Source organism: Eublepharis macularius, chromosome 16 (genome assembly GCF_028583425.1).
Source record: "Eublepharis macularius isolate TG4126 chromosome 16, MPM_Emac_v1.0, whole genome shotgun sequence".
Lineage (NCBI taxonomy): Eukaryota > Metazoa > Chordata > Lepidosauria > Squamata > Eublepharidae > Eublepharis > Eublepharis macularius.
In genome coordinates, this window is record NC_072805.1 from 46618127 (window position 1) to 46634843 (window position 16717).

Genomic DNA, 16717 nt, shown 5'->3' on the forward strand with positions numbered 1-16717 from the left:
GGACTGGTCGATGCCCGCAAATTAGGAACTGGGGCAGCTAACGTGCTTCTGGTGAGCTACGAAGAGTGAGCGTTCCCGGCACAAATACGTGTCAGCTTGCAGCCTTGTTTGTATGCAGGCTGTTGGTTGTTTTTCCGAGCCGATTGCATCCTTTACTTGCCAAAGTTCTAATGGCTCCTGACGTGAAATTACGGTAACAGCATCAGGGCACTACACAAACTTTGTTTCTCCCCCCCCCCCCCCATTACTGAAATCGATTGAGGGGAAACCGCTTCCACTTAAAAGTCAGCTCTTTGAAAGCCCTCCACATCTGGCAAAATTCCGGGTAATTAACCCAGGGTTTGTAACACGGCAATTAATTTAAGTCTTCCATTTTCCCCACCCAAGAGAGTCTTTCCTCCCAAAAGTTTGGGTGGCCACTTTGACTGCAGGCAAACTGGTATTGTAAATTTCTTTATTGGTAAAAGTGTATTGAAAAAGCAAAATGAGCAGCAACCAACTGTCTCGGAGAATTATCGGAGGAGGACAGAATGAGATAACGGAAATCTATAGCAACATGGTGTTACTAGCGGGACAGCAAAGAGAAATGGGCCATAAGGCATTTCAAAGTCTTGGACCTTAACTGGAAAATGAAGAGCTGCCGTTTTGAACCTCTCAGCCTCACTGTAAGCACTCGCAAAGTGGGTAACAAATTTGGGGAGATGAAAAATCATTTGTTGGGGTCCTGTGTTTTGTTCACTGCATTCACTTCCTTTAGACTTACATGTTTTTCCCCATCAGAGCTTGAGAAGAAGAGCAATCGGGCCAGACAGCAAATAGGTTGGAATTGGTCTCTCTGCCACTATCTGGCCACATAAGACCGTTGTCAGCTTCTACGTTGCCTCTGGAAACGATGTAGAATTCCCTGGGGAAAGCGGCCTGGAGGGCTGAGTGCCAAAGAAGGCCCTTTCCCTGCAGAGGTGGTGCAGGTAGTGCTGTTAGGCAGGTATTCTTGACCTGCCTTCAGGGTCACATTAGAACCTAGCAAAAGGGGTCGGTTTCATTGGTCCCACCATGTCATGAGTAGGGGTCAGTAGTACTTGATGTAACTTTTGGAATAACTGTTTTTAATCTGGGAGTAAACTTGAACCGTAAAGCACTGCCTGCACAGTCCGTACTTTGGGAGGAATCCACAGCATGGTCTCCAAGCTAAAAAGGAAAAATAGCAACCATTCCAGGGGAAGGGGGCTGCTGGCTTAGTCACCATTTTGCATACAGCAGGCCCCAAACTGCCTCCTTGCAGTGCATTTCCAGCAAAAGGATCGCAGCTAGCAAGCGTTTGGAAAAAACATTTTCTGCCAGAAACGTCCAAGAACTGCTGTCAGTCAGTGAGCTAGATGGACCTGGGGTCTGAGTTGGGATAAGGCGGTTTCATATGTTCACGTATTCCCATGACTGAATAAAGGGACAAGGCTGATGCCTCTTTTGAAAAGGGACCCTTTGTCTTCAACTTTTTCTGTCCAGCAGAACAAAAGTAGTTGAGCTCCACTGTTAATCCCTTCATGCAGTCTTTTCCAAGCGACCTGGGGCTAACAGCAGCGCACTATTCCTAGACTTCCTTTCTTCATGTGTTATTTGACGCACACAGCAAGAGAATCACATCCAGCAGAGAACTGTGGGAACCCGTTCAGAGAGTCCACCTGGTGACATGCCGGGGGCCTTCCCTGAAACAGGCTTGGTTTTGACTTTGGTCCCACCTGATCAACACTGCTGAGAAGCATGGCTTTAACCCATCTCTGTCCCAAGCGGGCCTTTTAGTCCTTACAAAAAGGAAGAGGGAGATTGATTGGTAGGTGTTTCAGGACAGACAGATTCTGATGGCTCCTGGCTTCAGTGGCACTGCACCACGTTTGTAGGGACGAGCATCCCAAAATGACTGTGGCTATCGCCTTGCCCTGTGAGCATCCCAGAGGCATATGGCTGGCTAGCTGGGCTTTGGGTTGCCCACCTTGTTCTAGAATTCCTAGTTTATGTACGCAAGATGGCAACTCTGAATTGACCTCCCTCCGAATGGGCAACTAAGCCCTGCTGATGGTATAAAGTTTGGCATGTTTGTTTATCTCCTGTGCAGAGTGCAGATTCTCTTCAGTCCGCTATCCAGCCAGAAATGCAAATAGACCACGGAGCCATTCAGATCCAGTGAGTGAGATCCAGTGGGAGAGCAGCAACCTCCAGCGCCGGCCATCTCAGGCAGCAGCTCCAGATTCCAGCTGAAGAGCATGTCCCTGGCCTTTCAGCCTGAGGGGAACGGTCTTACTGGTGTTTCCTGTACATACAAGTTTGGCCCCGCTCTGTTGATCTGATCGTCTTGGTCTACGCATAGGTCCGCTGATGAAGGCGCTCCCCAGAGCCCGGCAAACAGCTGCAAGGAGCTGCCATATTTACACTCCGGGAGAAAAAGACTCCAAATATATGAGGTTTAGCCATACTCTCTCTTTTTTTTTGTTTTAAGCAAATAATCTTGCAGGAGGCAAAACCTGGTTCAATTAATTAATCAAGAGATTACAAGCGAATTAATGTACCATTCTTTCATTTGTTTTGTGACTCATACTCCTGAAAGTGTGTCGATACCTTATTGGACACATGGCTGTCTTGTGGTGCGTACCCCTTACCACACCAAAAGAATCAAGAGTGCAAATATATTTTGCTGTTCAGAGATTTTTTTTTTGGTATGATCTTTATAACAAAAAAAGAGGTATTTAAGAAAGAAGGAAAACGGAGGGAAGGTCCATTATTACAAACATTAGCTATTTTGCTGGTGGTTTTTCTGTTTCAGTATAATCGACAAGTATTTGCAAAAAACAAAACAAAAAAGATCAAAAAACCCTTCCTGGAAAAGCCTAACCCTTTATTTGTTTGTACTGTTGCTTAACTAGTTTTCTAAGGGGAAAGCTACTATCCAGCAGTGTAATTATGCATTTCTAAGGAAATAAATGTGTATTTATGAACAACAGCCTTTCTCTTCTTCATTCTTGGATTAGAACTCTTTTGATGCGCTCTCATTAACAGATAGGGCGCCCTCAGCTCCTACGCTAACTTCCAACATTGAAGTATTTCTCCTGTATGCTGCTATGGTACAATTTCATTCTGTGGAGGGAGCCAGAGCCATCACAACAGTGTGCAGCATCCAGGCTATATCTCTTCTTGAAAAATTTTGAAAAAAAATGTGTGTATCACTGTTTGGTACCTGAGCATTACAGTGACGTCACTAAGAGGGCACACTTGACCGTTTACGGTTGGGCAGACCATGTCCAGACCAGCCTTTGGAGTTGCAGGCCGAAGGCTAAAAACTAACCAAGTCTGCAATCCTAAGAACATTTTCCTGGAGATAAAATGGGACTTACATCTGAGTAGACTTGCTCCAGATTGTGTTTTCTGTGTGGTTGGCCTTTTGATTTATTATGCATTTAATTACCCACTACTTCAGGAGACATGCAATTAAGAAATGCTGTGCGGCAAATTCCCTTTGTAAAAAAGAATTGCAAATTAGGACTTCACACAAATGTTTCTCTGCAGTCAACATCAAATCCTACATTTTATTTTATTGAATGCTGAACACTTGGAGCCCCTGGATTCGTTTCCAGGGAACTGGCTCTGTTTCTCAATATCAGAAATAATAACTGTTGTAATCTGCAGAGAGCTTAAATAATTGCTTCGGGACCCATTCGGATTGAAGTCGTATTACCTTGCCTGGATGTGGCTGGGGAGGCGGGATGCAAACGTTATTCCGAGGAAATCAAGCTTTGGACCTAGGTGGGCATTTGTAACACACTGGATTGAGCAAAGAAATTGTTCTAGTAAGCGAAGTGCATTCTTTAGAGGGACTGATTTTGTCACACAATGCATTTCTGGTGGTCAAGGCCCATTAAAGGCAACAGAATAGAAATTTTTCAGGGTGGAATGTAGGAATAAGGGCAGGGTTAACACCCTTATTCTTGTAAAATAGTATCTTGGGGATTTTCAATAAAGTTGTCTTTTGCAGTATGATAAATTTGGCTTGAAGGGGAAGGGGGAAAACACACTTTTTCTCTCAGCTGAGGATATACAGGAGAAATTGCAATCAAGGGGGAAATTTATTTGACTGAAGCAAAAATGTGTTCTAGGCTTGACAGTTCAATTGTAGATTGTTTTTTTTTCTACTGTGTTTAATAATAAATTAAAGGCTGGCAAATAGAAAGCTGGGCTGAGCAGACATGAAAGATTAATAGAAACTCTAAGCAGGGAGGAAGATTTAGGAGGTCTGACCCACAAAATTTTCCAGACTTTCTGCGTGACCCTGGACTTCATCGCTTACCTTTGAGACTCTGAAATCTGTTCTGTAAAATGGAAATAAGGAAGGCTTTAAAACATTCCATATCATGTTCCAAGAAAAGCCAAATCCTGCAACCAGACTCCATCATGTACATTAAAACCTTGTGAATATTTACCGGTATGGAGAAATAGTAGTTAGAGTGAAAATCCTCTCGTGTCAGGGCCAATGAAATAATTGTTTTCATGCTCCAGAAGATTATAGGGTTCTGGGATGGGGCAGAATAGATGTTCTCCACTCGCTATATCACCTACAAATTACAGTATTCCGGACTCTGTCTAAAAACAAGTGCTCATAGAAGGGCCGGGAGGACCCTAATAATTTATGATGGCCCCTTGGCCACCACCTTTAGATAGGAAAGAGAAGATTAGACCTCCCAAATTTGTCAAGGGTGAAGTTGGGTGGAGAAGCTTATGGATTCCATTAAAGTTCTACTGCCTTTTCCGCATAAATTGAGTGCTGCTAAAAACCTGACCTTAGAAATAGGAACCAGTCTGACAGCTATCTTTAAAGCAAAACAAGAGAAGGACAATGTGATTGGACATTCTTGCTGTTCTTGACCAGGTGGATCCTTCACTTTTTCCTTATTGTAAAGTACCATCTGAATCATTGTATTTCTTGTTTTTAAATGTTGTTTTATACTTCCTTTTTGCTGAGTTGCGGGTACCGTTGCAAACATAAGCAACTGTAAGCGCCTAGCAGTGTTACTCCAGGCTTCAGACACCCCTGGAAGGGGACCTCTAACCTTCAGCTTGCATGGGCTGACTACCATTACTTCCCAGTGAGAGGGAGGGAAGTGTCTGTTCAAAAGCACTCCTGTCCTTGGCCATTTCCACACACGTTGAATAATGCACTTTCAATGCACTTTAGCAATCCTTTGGAAGTGGATTTTTTGTTCCACACATGGAAAAGCAGTTCCAAATGTTCACTAAAGAGTATTGAAAGTGGATTATCCAATGTGTGTGGAAGCAGCCATAGTTCATTAATGATTTGGAGTTGGGAGTAAGCTGTGAAGTGGCTTAGTTTGCTGATGACACTAAATTGTTCAGGGTGGTGGGAACCAGGGAGGATTGTGAGGTGCTCCAAAGGGATCTGTCGAGGCTGGGCAAGTGGGTGTCAACGTGGCAAATGAGGTTCAACGTGGCCAAGTGCAAAATAATGCACATTGGGGCCCAAAATCCCAAAATATAAATACACAAATGATGGGGTCCAAACTGGCAGAGGCTGACTGAGAGAGAGATCTTGGAGTCGTGGTGGATAACTCACGGAAAATGTTGGTACAGTGTGCGACGGCAATAAAAAAGGCCAACACTATGCTGGGGATTATTAGGAAGGGAATTGAAAACAAATCCGCTAGTATCATAATGCCCCTGTATAAATCAATGGTACGGCCTCATTTGGAATACTGTGTACAATTCTGGTCGTCACACCTCAAAAAAGATATTATAGCACTGGGAAAAGTGCAGAAAAGGGCAACTAGAATGATTAAAGGGATGGAACACTTCCCCTATGAAGAAAGGTTAAAGTGTTCGGGGCTCTTTAGCTTGGAGAAACGATGACAGAGGGGTGACATGATAGAGGTTTACAAGATTATGCATGGAATTCACTGCCTCAGGAGGTGGTGGCAGCTTCAAGCAGAGACAGCTTCAAGAGGGGATTGGAGAATCATATGGAGCAGAGGTCCATCAGTGGCTATTAGCCACAAGTTATAGATGAAACTCTCTGTCTAGGCCAGTGATGCTCTGTATTCTTGGTGTTTGGGAGGGGGGGCGATCAGTGGGAGGGCTTCTAGTGTCCCTTCCCCACTGGCAGACCATATGTCCTTATGTCCAGCTGCTCAACACGTGCCAAGTCTTCATTTGAGATTTACTTGGGCTAAGGATTTTAGGAAGTACTCTGCTGCATTTCCTCCAGATTCCATCTAGATCAGCCTCCTGTGTTTAACCAAAGTCAGCAAGATTCTTGATATCCTCAGGATGCCCATAAGCAGAACATCAGTTTCTCCCGCTGCTGTTGCCCAGCGTCCGCGGGCACACTGCCTCAAACTATGTAGCTGTTGTGGCTAATATCTGTTGATTGACCTCTCGTCCACGAACCTTGCTTTGAAGTCATCTTAGCTAGTGGCTATTTTTTTTAATTGACATATTAGAATCATGTATACTGATGGTTCCTGAGATAACTTTCAAATCTCAGTCAGTATAATACAGTTCTTCTCCACTGAGAACAGTAATCAGCCTTAAAAAGCAGCCAAAAGATGAACCGGCAGCGGGCACGCAAATCGACAGAACTTTGGTAAACAACCACAATAAGAACAGCAGTGAAAATAATTTAACAACCATAACAAACATAAAAGATCTTAAAATGTTAGGACAATAAATGATGTAAAATAGTAACGATGTTGAAAGCCGGGAGTGGTAAAAGGTAGAAGTCTGTGCATAGAGAGATGTTTGTTTGCTTATGTCATTTATAGTCCGCCTTTCTCACTGAGACTCAAGGCAGATTACATAGTGTGAAAGTAGTACAATCAGTATCAAAGACAATTCCATACAGTATCAAGCACATTTCCATACAGTGTAAAGGATATTTCCACAAACAATGCCATAGGGTAAATAGATACAAGTTTACAAAGACATAGCAAGGATCCAATACAGGGCTGAAGAAATGCTGAAACAGAACGCAAGCAATTCTAAGACTGACATTAGACAACATGAAGCACAAGTAGTACATAGGAGTACATATTTAAAGCAATGGGTAATATGTAAGAGCAACGTAGTGGTGAAGTCTATGGTCCCTAACTCATTAGTGAAGCATCCGAGACTGCCTCCTTACATTACAACCCTCCTATCTGAATAAAAAGCCTTTTTGAATAATTCAATTTTGCATCGTTTGCGGAAAGCCAGGGGAGTGGGGGCCTCCTCAGACAGGCCATTCCACAGGGTAGGGGCCACCGCAGAGAAAGCCCATGTTCAAGCTGCTGTTAATTTCGCCCATGTGCAGATTTTACCTGGCCCAGGTCCTTAAAAGACCGTATCAGCCAACAAATGAGGGGAAAGGACTTCCAGAGCCTTGGCCCCATAGCAGGGACGCCCTGGCCTCTTAGACCACTCACTGTTTAAATAAAGGACAACCAGAGCTGAGCATTGCCTGCCAAATACAGTCACGCCACACATTCATAAGAAGGCTTTATGATGCTGGAGGCTGACCCCGGAATCTTCATTGAATGTCGAGGATCAACCCCACAATACACGAAGAACGATTAAAACACACCCCCAAGGACTTATGGAGTGTTTCCCTCTCCTTGCTGCAGCTGGGCACCCTCACTGTTCGGGGCCGAAGCCAAGCGTTTCACGTAAGTGCTGGGTTTCAAGCCCATTTAGTGTTGCTCATCAGAAGCCCTCTTGGAAAGGGAAGAGGTGTTATACTTTATTTCTTGCAAAAAAACCAACCCGTTGCCTCTAAAGTAGAATCTTGCTTTTAACATGAGATGTGCTAAACTAGTGGCTTAGCGAAGAGGCAGAAAACAGCTGGAGGCTGGCCAACATCACCTCCTCTGTGAGGAACACAAATGAAACATCATCTCCTCAGCACACCTGAACCTCCTTTGGCCTCTGATTTTGTCACACCAGATTCAATTGCCTCCTGATTGTTCTTCCTTCAAGGCTGCCTTGTCTCCCCCCCCCCTTGACCTATTAAGCTTATTCTTTTTTCATGCTAACAAATAATCAATACAAGCGGGATACTTTAAATACTGTTGTTGTTTTTAATGGAAACTTCTTCCTTTAAATGAAAGAGACCAGCTAGAGACATACCCCAACACGAGTCCTTTCCCTGCTTGGCTTATTTAACGGCCAGGTAAAAGCTCTGCACCGGAAAAACTGTGTATGCTCCCTGTGCAAAGATGCAGCAAGAGACCAAATGTAAGGCGCTCCTAACACAAATCAGGAAAATTGGTCCCTAGGACTATTATAAAGGCATTAAATCAGAATATGAGAAGTGGCCTGCAGGCATTTTGAAATGTACGTTTCAGGATTCAAGTGCAGGGCTCTGGGGTGATGTTGTGTGTTTCATAGAGGCAAGCTTGCAAAACAAATGTCTGTCCACCCTTCTCTTCCGTTTGCAGTCTTGGCCTTTAGGAATCTACAGAGAGATGACATTTCTTGGTTCCTTCCAGCAGGAGGAGGGTTAAAGCATTCACGAAGAGGGTGGGGAGGGAATCCCTGCTTGGAACTTGAAACTTTCCAGCTGAGCGGAGGATGGAGACGTCATGCTCATCACGGCTGCTCTCAACTCCCATGTCAAAGGAAGTCCAGGGAAGGAGCATCAAGAACTCCAGCGCCACTGAGAATAGAGATATGTAATGCCATCACTTCCGACTTGGGTAAGTAGAGAGGAGCTTTGCAAAAGATTTGAACTCTTTTCGGAGCTGGTCTCAGAACCGGACAGGAAACTTTGAAATGGAGGGACTGCTTTGGGTACCAGTGGCTCAGGCAATCGTCTCTGTGCAAATGCTGTTTGGTTAGAAAGCACTGGATTTAATCCAAGAATCATTATGGAATTGTAATCACCTGTATATACAAACCTGCCAAGAATCTTGAACGGGAGGGAGAGAGAATTATTTGTTTCATAAGAATTATTTTAACTTGGTGAGTGTTGAGGCGGCTTCTGAAAGAGGGTGTACTGAATTTGGTCAGGCGGATGCCTGCTGTGGTGAAACACAATCTCAAATATCTTGGCTCACCTATGTTGTGGGATGCTGTGACTTTATACTCATGCTGTGTGATCTTGAAACAGACGGTGTTTTCTCTGAAGGTGGGGTGATGGCAATGCCCCCTCTGCAGCCCGCTTGAAAAAGCATGTTTTTTGTAAGTAGAAGAGGGCACAGAGAGTGCTGGTGGAGGGGGCTGCCCATCGCTGGACACCATAGCCCTGCCTTCACATGGCCAGGTGGTCCCCTCTTCCTGCATATCCACGCTTTTAGCACAAACTTCTCATAGATTAATGAATGTTTACATGATTTTGTTCATGAACAACTGCTCTGTAGATCACAGACTCAGGCTTTGCTTTGTCCCCCAGAATTATTAACTTCCACTTGGTCCCAGACGCAGACATGCAAACTTTCAAGCTGCACAGGATTCTTCCTCAAGGGAAGAGGGGAAAGAGAAAGAAAAACAAATACATTGTCAGTGTCAGGGATTGTTGTTCTCTGAGGGCTGTAGCATAGTGGTTAAGTTGGTTTGGCTGCAAATCAGCTCTCTGCTGGTTCAAATCCCACTTCTGCCATGAGCTCTGCAGGTGGCCTTGGGTAAGCCACTCCTCTCAGCCCCCAGCTGTATTGTGGGGATAATAACAACACTGACTTTGTTCACCACTCTGAACGGGACACTAATTTGTCTAGAAGAGTGGTATATAAGTGTTGTTGTTGTTGTTGTTGTTGTTGTTATGGCCTGCAGTTGTGCCTTGGGCATAGAATATAGCTTGCTGGGGATTTGAGCTTTCCTTTTTCAAAAACAACTTTCTATCCCTGGAGGCTACAAGAATACACTAGAAAGAGTGAGCAATGGCTGGTGAAATCTCAGACCCACGTAATGGGGTGGTGGTAGTGTGTGTGAGCAAGATAATAAGGCCTCACTCTGTGTTCCTCCTAAAGAATAGTAAAAGCAGGATGAATTGAAGCATATTTGCATACACTATTTAAGCTTGGCTTTCCACATTGGCTGATTAGCTACCTGTGGTTTGACTTCAGTCAATTATTGTCAAGTATTCCCTGAAGCCAAGCTAGGTAGCGGCTCCCCTGTTAAATCCCGGGGCGGGGGTAGGAGAGGGATTTGTTGGCGCTTGGGACCTGATCCAGTCTAGCATCTTGGCAAAGCTTCTCCCTCATTACAATATCTGACAATATTTGACAGGCCAATTCATTCAATCTTTTCTGGCCCGTCAAATGCCCAAACGTAACTCACTTTTCTTGGTACAGTTCTTCTTCCTCCCCCTCCTCCCTCCTCCTCCTTCCTTCTTCCTCCTTCTCCTTCTTTTTCTTCCTCCTTCTTCTTTTTGGTAAAATGCAGAATGTACATAGCTTTGCTCCTTGGTTCCAAGAAAGAAGAGAATAGAACAGCCAGTTCTCTGCATTAAAGATTGGCTCTGACACCTCCTAAGTTAAGTTTGTGGAGGGTGGATTCTCAGCCAAAGTTGCACACAAGCTTCTGAAGTAGAGGGGTGTAAGTGCATCTTCCTCCCCCCCCCCCAGCTTTGCCACCCAGCTTTCAGCTGTAATCCCTTATCAGTACTGTAGATCTTGTATGCACTTGAAAGGACAGATGGTTTAGATATAAGCTCTAAGGCAAACATTTGGGTGTTGGAAGTCCAACGGCTCAAGATGGCCTGGAAGTTGCATTGTGTAACCTGGAAGGTCCTTTTCTCCTCTGTGGGTTGTAGGAAGGGGCTGTGGCTCAGTGTTAGAGCTTTTGCTTGGCATGCAGAAGATCCCTGGTTTGATTCCTGGAATCTCCAGTTAAAAAGATCGGGTAGGAGGTGATGGGGAGGACCTCCATAGAAGACCCTGGAGAGCCAGCCACTGTCTGAGTGGACGATACTGACCTTGATGGACCCATGGTCTGATTCAGTATAAGGCAGCTTCAGGTGTGTTGTGGCTGGCGATTATGGTTATTTAAGCAGCTTTTAGATACCAGAATAAACTTTGGTTTGTTGACCAGATGAAAATAACAGGTTTGTGCATAAAGGGCAGTCTTTTTGCTTCTCATTTCTTCTCTGCAGAGGGAAGTTCTCCTTAATGTTGCCAACTCTGGGGCCAGGTAGCCACAGCTCAAGGGGCACCACAGCTCAAGAAACTAACTGTGGACTCCATAGCAAACCACAATCAGTACACACTATCAACAAACCAGTTGCAAAGCTTTAGTTTGAAATCCTGTCTGAGTGATGTCACAGCTAACTGGGGTTTAATCAAAGTTGGGCTTATAAAGAACAGTGATTGTGATCTCTGAACATAGCCACAGTAGTAAGCATGCACCCTGTGCATGCTTAGAGGACTGCTTTAGTATTGCCTCCCATGTTCCTTAGGTAATCTTCGAGCTAAGCTTTGGTCAACTTTCACTGAATCCAGTTTGAGACAATAGTTTCTTTTTCTCCCTTGTTTGATGATCCTTGGAAGTTGCCTTGCATTACATCTTTAGTATTAGTTCTCTCTCTAGAATTTTTACAGAAAACGTACTTCTGTCTCTCACCAGTGTTGTACTGATGAATTTTCATCTAGCCAGTTGCTTTGGTTTGGGGGTGGGATAGGTCTAGCAAGCAGTAAGGTCTGGCGTGGTTGGTGTTTTCTAAAATCCCCACATTAATAACAATAACAACAATAACATTCAAATTATATACCGCCCTTCAGAACAACTTAATGCCTACTCAGTGCAGTTTACAAATCGTGTTATTATTATCTTCACGACAATCACCCTATGAGATGGATGGGCTGAGAGAGCTCCAAGAAGCTGTGACTGAACCAAGGTCACCCAGCTGGCTTCAAGTGGAGGAGCTTCAAACCCGGCTCTCCAGATTAGAGTCCTGCTGCTTTTAACCACTACACTAAACTGATGTGTGCTCTGACTTGTGCACCAGATTTGCATCATCGTAAGTCATGGTGATGATGATGATATAAACAGTTTAAACTAGTCCCCAAAACTGCCTCCCCCTGGCAATGCCCCCCTGACCCGCTCTGGAACGTGAATTAGAGGGTTCCCTGCCAGGCCCTGTCCAGGCATCAGCGTTCCTGATCTCCAGAGCTGGAACCCCTCTCTCTGTGAAGTGTGTGTCTGCATATTTTTCTTCCTCCCCCTCCCCCAATGCTGCTTTTGCTAAGTGCAGTTTTCCGTTACACAGCTGGGAGACAGACTTAACGGGACAGTCATATTTTCCTAGCATAAATGTCTTCCTTTTTTTTTTTGTTGCTCCCCCACCGCTCCTTGAAAAACCATAAATTCCAGTGGTGTGTTTCTGAAAAAAAGGCCCTTTCTGGGCAGGTAGATTAATGGGATTGTGGGTCCTCTCCGTGAGGTCCTCGTTGAGGCACGATGACTGCCCCCTGGGGAATCCGATGAGCTGTTGCGGGCAACGGTAAAGCGAGAGGCAGGAGGCCTTGCCTGGCAATTATGACAAATCCTTGGGTTTATTCTCAGCCCTAATGTCTATTGAACAAAAATATATTTACATTCAGTCCAAGATGGTTCTGCAGGGCAGCTTGTGGCATAATTTAAAACAGTAATGCAGACAGCACAAACCCCAGCCAGCAGACAAAAGACTCATCTTCAGAACAATAAACTACAACATCAGCTTCAAATTATCTTCCAAAAGTACCACCTTTCACTTTATGCCCAAAAAACAGCAGCCAAGGGGACAAGGCACCACCTCCCTGGACAGAATGTTCCACAGCCCTGGTGCTGCTACAGAGAAGGCCCCGTTGGGTGTGTCCATCCACCATACTTCAGACTGTGAGAGACAGCCTCTCGATGTCTGGATAAACCCAATGGGAGTTGAGAGGTGACTTTGAATCGGGCCCTGAGAGTAACCGGAAGCTAGAGCTGATGGAGCACAGCATGGGTATTCTCCTCCCTATCAGCACTCTGTCTACTGCATTCGGGACCAGTGGTGGTCTCCAAGTACCCTTTCCAAGCCATACTGTAATCTAATCTGCCACAAAGACAGTCCTTGTATTATTCCTTGATATGGTATTAGGAGCATAATATGTCCTGTCTGCTCAGCATTGGTCAGCTGGTTTATGGACACCACACTCCTCCAGCAAGTGGATGGCCATCTGTTGGCCAAACACTCTGGTTCCCCTTGCAGCACCCTCTGTCAAGTGGCTTTGGGAGGGAGGGGTTAGTCTGCCGTGAGAAGAAGCAGAAATTTGGCCCTCAGTTGCCAATCTTCCAAAGAGAGTTGACTGGCAAAGCTGCAACTTCTGCATATAACAATTCAGGCGATGGTTTTCCACAGCTGATTGAGAAAGTGTGTGGATTCTTTCTCAGGATCTGTATGGAAACCAGTGAACAGGCAGGGGGTGGCTGCAGTAGGGCTGCCTGCGACATGCCTGGTGCTTTGGGATTTGGCATCCCGTTCACATTTGGACATATTACTTATCTGGGTCTTCCCAAAGGGGTGCCAAACTGAAATGCAAGCCTGGTTCACAATGGGGAATTTTCTTGTGTGTGTGTGTGTGTGTGTCTGTGAATTTTTCTGCAGCTTTTGCATGCTCAGTAACTGTGCAGTTAGGCCTTGTGTTGGGGGGAGCATACAGAAGCCTAGCAACGTCAATAGCTGTTGTTTAGTGGCCTGTAAGGGCAAGTGGCGCTTCCTTGACAGACCGCACTGTTATTTTCCTGCTACTAAAATGATATCAGCAAAGCTCAGAAGGTGCAGAATGTCTCAAGAAGCTTCGTCAACCATGCTAAAGGACTGAACTGAGAGAAACTCAACAGCGCTTGAGCTGATATTTGGCCAAAGATCTCAAGAGAGATGAAATATGAACTGGACGGTTACAATTATTCTTCTTGTAAACCTTGAGAAAGTTCAAGTTTCTGCTTTATATGCTTCGCATAATGCCTGGGGGTTGTGTACATGTGGAGAGGGCAAAATGAATCCATTTCATGGGTTAGTCATGGTGGAAATTTCATCAGATTTTATGGTTTCATATGAATGGAGGGGGGGAAATCCCATTAAAGAGCATGCCTAATGATTATACAGCATGCAAACGATTCTCAATGGCTGTGCTTTAAAACCTGATAGAGCGCTGTCCATATAGTGATGTATGGAAAGAGACAACTAGGGGGACATGATAGATGCCTGGGGTAGAAAGAATCGACACAGGGGACTTTTTCTCCCTCTCCCCAAATACTAGAGCTCGAGGGCATCCAATGAATAATAATAACAACATTCGATTTATATACCGTCCTTCAGGACAACTTAACGCCCACTCAGAGAGTATGCTGTTGAGTTTCTTTCATGATAGGGCATGAGTTTTCATGAGTCACAGCTCACTTCTTCAGATACAGCTAGAATGCAAGTCCATCTGTCCTTCTATCTTGGAGAGTGGAGTGATTACAGAAGCCAAATGATGACCGCTCGTGAATGAGAATAGCTGGTGTGATTGGATTAGGTGGGATATGCAGAGAAATCAGCCTTGGTAATGCGATAGGAAGCCTAGGTCTCGATTCAGTCGAGGGGGGTGTATTGTCTTGAGCTTCATTATCAGTTGCAATTCAGCAGTCTCTCTTTCTAACCTCCCTTTGAAATTCTGTTGCAGGATAACTGCTGTGTTTCAGTCATCAACTGCGTGCTCTGGAAGATTAAAGAGTTCGCCCACTGGTTTTTGAATATTGTGATTTCTGATGTCAGACTTATAAGTCTTTGTCGAAGGGACTGCCCAGTTTGTCCAATGTAGAAGGTAGATTAGAAGGGCATTGCTGACGTGATGGCATAAATGTGATGGTGCGACAGTCTGCTGGTCTGACTCAGCAGGGCTCTTCTGTCTTTTTGTGGGTGACAAAATCCTGCAGGTCGTGAGCAGTTTTGGTTTCTATGTGTGGCATGCGTTAAGCCTGTGCATGATTTATATTCTTGGCTTTTGTGCTCAGAAAAGCCAGGCTTCTGTTCCAGATTTCTAGCAGTTATGCCAAACATTCTGGCAACTGGTCAAAAATACGTTTTGTTCTAGGTTGGTTGGTGGCCATAGCTTGAAAGCCTGTTCTTTCCTGTGTGTGGTGGATCCAATGAAGACCCGCTGGATTCCAAGTTCTGGAGTTCCATCCACATGTTAAATTTGTTTTCTTTAGAAATTACGTTGAAATAGACTTCTGCGTGTCGAAATTGTTGGGTGACCAGAAAACAGAAAGATAGCTGTATCCGTCCACCACAGTGTCTTCTGGTCCAGCCCCTGTCATCAGACCTCTGAGACGTTTCCGGAAGTTGTATTTTTATTTAGAGAGACTGGCCATATTGGCAAGATGCTAGATCGTTGTCAGGTTCTGCCAAGGGCGCCACCCTGTGAGACGCCGGCCTGCCTGACTTTAGCCTTAAAGGACATTCAGGGAATATGCGGGATCCCTCTCTATGGAAGGAGGGGGGTATACCTCACCCTCACACCATCTCAGTCCACTCACAGGTCCCTTCAACCTGACATTGTCCTGGCTGCCTTCCATGACAGCTGTCCCCATCCAGCTGTTGGTCTTACTCCTCTTCCTCTTCTTTCCGCCACCTCCTCTCGGCTGCGCGCTCTCTTGCTCTCTCTCGCTCTCCCTCGCTCTCCCCCCTCTCCCCCCCCCACTCCTACACAACAACTCACCATGCCCTGTGGGTGGATTCTCCTTATATCCTTTCCCCTATTCCCAGCTCCACCTGCCAGCCACACATCCCTCCGTGCTCTACCTGTGGCCCTTGATGTCTCAGGCAGTCACACCTGTGGTTGCTTCCTTGGGCAGCCTCACCTGCACCTCCTTTGCTGGCTGCTGGGCTTTTCCTGCTAATTGCCTCAGGCAGCCCTACCTGTGGCTGTTTTGCTCTCAGCCCCACCTGGTTCTGGCTGATCCCTTCTAGCCTGTCTGCAGGTTGGGGCGGGGCCCTGTGCTGCCTTTCCTCTACTTCCAGTAAGGTTGCTGGCTGTCTTGCTGCTGGCTGGCTGCCCCTGCTTCCTGTGCCTTCTCCCTCAGGTCTGGGCCCCTCCTGGCTGTCCTCACTCTTCCTGCCTGGGCTCCCAGCCGAGGGTGGGGCTAGCTGGCTTCCACCTGTCCCATCTAACCCTCTGAGGCTTGGGTGCTTCTTTCCCTCCCTCTGGTGCCGGTGGGCTCTGGCCCCAGGTATCAGTTGGGGTGGCTGGGAACCCGTCTCCTGGCTGCCTCCCGTCCCCTCCTCCTGGTAAGTCCGGGGGCTGGGCCTCAGACCCCGGATGCTCGTTTATTCCTGTCCATATGGGTTAGATCTGTTCTCTGGGTCTCTGCTAAGGCCTTATAAAACGATCAGTGAAGGAGTTCTTAATGATGTGGGCTGATCGGGATATTTGCCTTCTTGCTCTCTTTAGAACACAAAATGTTTGATTGGTTCAGACTTGCATCGCTGCCAGGAGTGGCCAAACCAAAATACCTTGCCCTTTTCTTGGCTTGTTCCGAACAATCTGGCACTTTTTTTTTTTTGGCCAATTTTAACAGTTTTAACAAGCTTCCTCTTCCCTGCAAAGTAAACTGACTCACCTCCAAAATGCTGCTTTCTTGAAATGCCGACTCAAGATTTGTTTGCATGCTGTCTCAAGGCCTGCTTGTTTGAAGGCCACTTTCCCCCACAATTTGGCCCTGAAGTCTGTGTTCAGCACCAGAATTG

The 16717-nt window shown here is 45.6% G+C and overlaps 1 protein-coding gene across 1 annotated transcript in view; it reads left to right on the forward strand.

The window, feature by feature from the left end:
• BANP (BTG3 associated nuclear protein) overlaps window positions 1–2992 on the forward strand; it is a 175981-nt gene extending 172989 nt beyond the window's left edge. Inside the window, exon 14 of the mRNA XM_055000228.1 lies at window positions 2111–2992. Within this exon, the coding sequence (XP_054856203.1) occupies window positions 2111–2182 (72 nt within the window). The 3' untranslated portion in view covers window positions 2183–2992. The remainder of the gene's footprint in view (window positions 1–2110) is intronic.
• Window positions 2993–16717: the final 13725 nt, after the last annotated feature.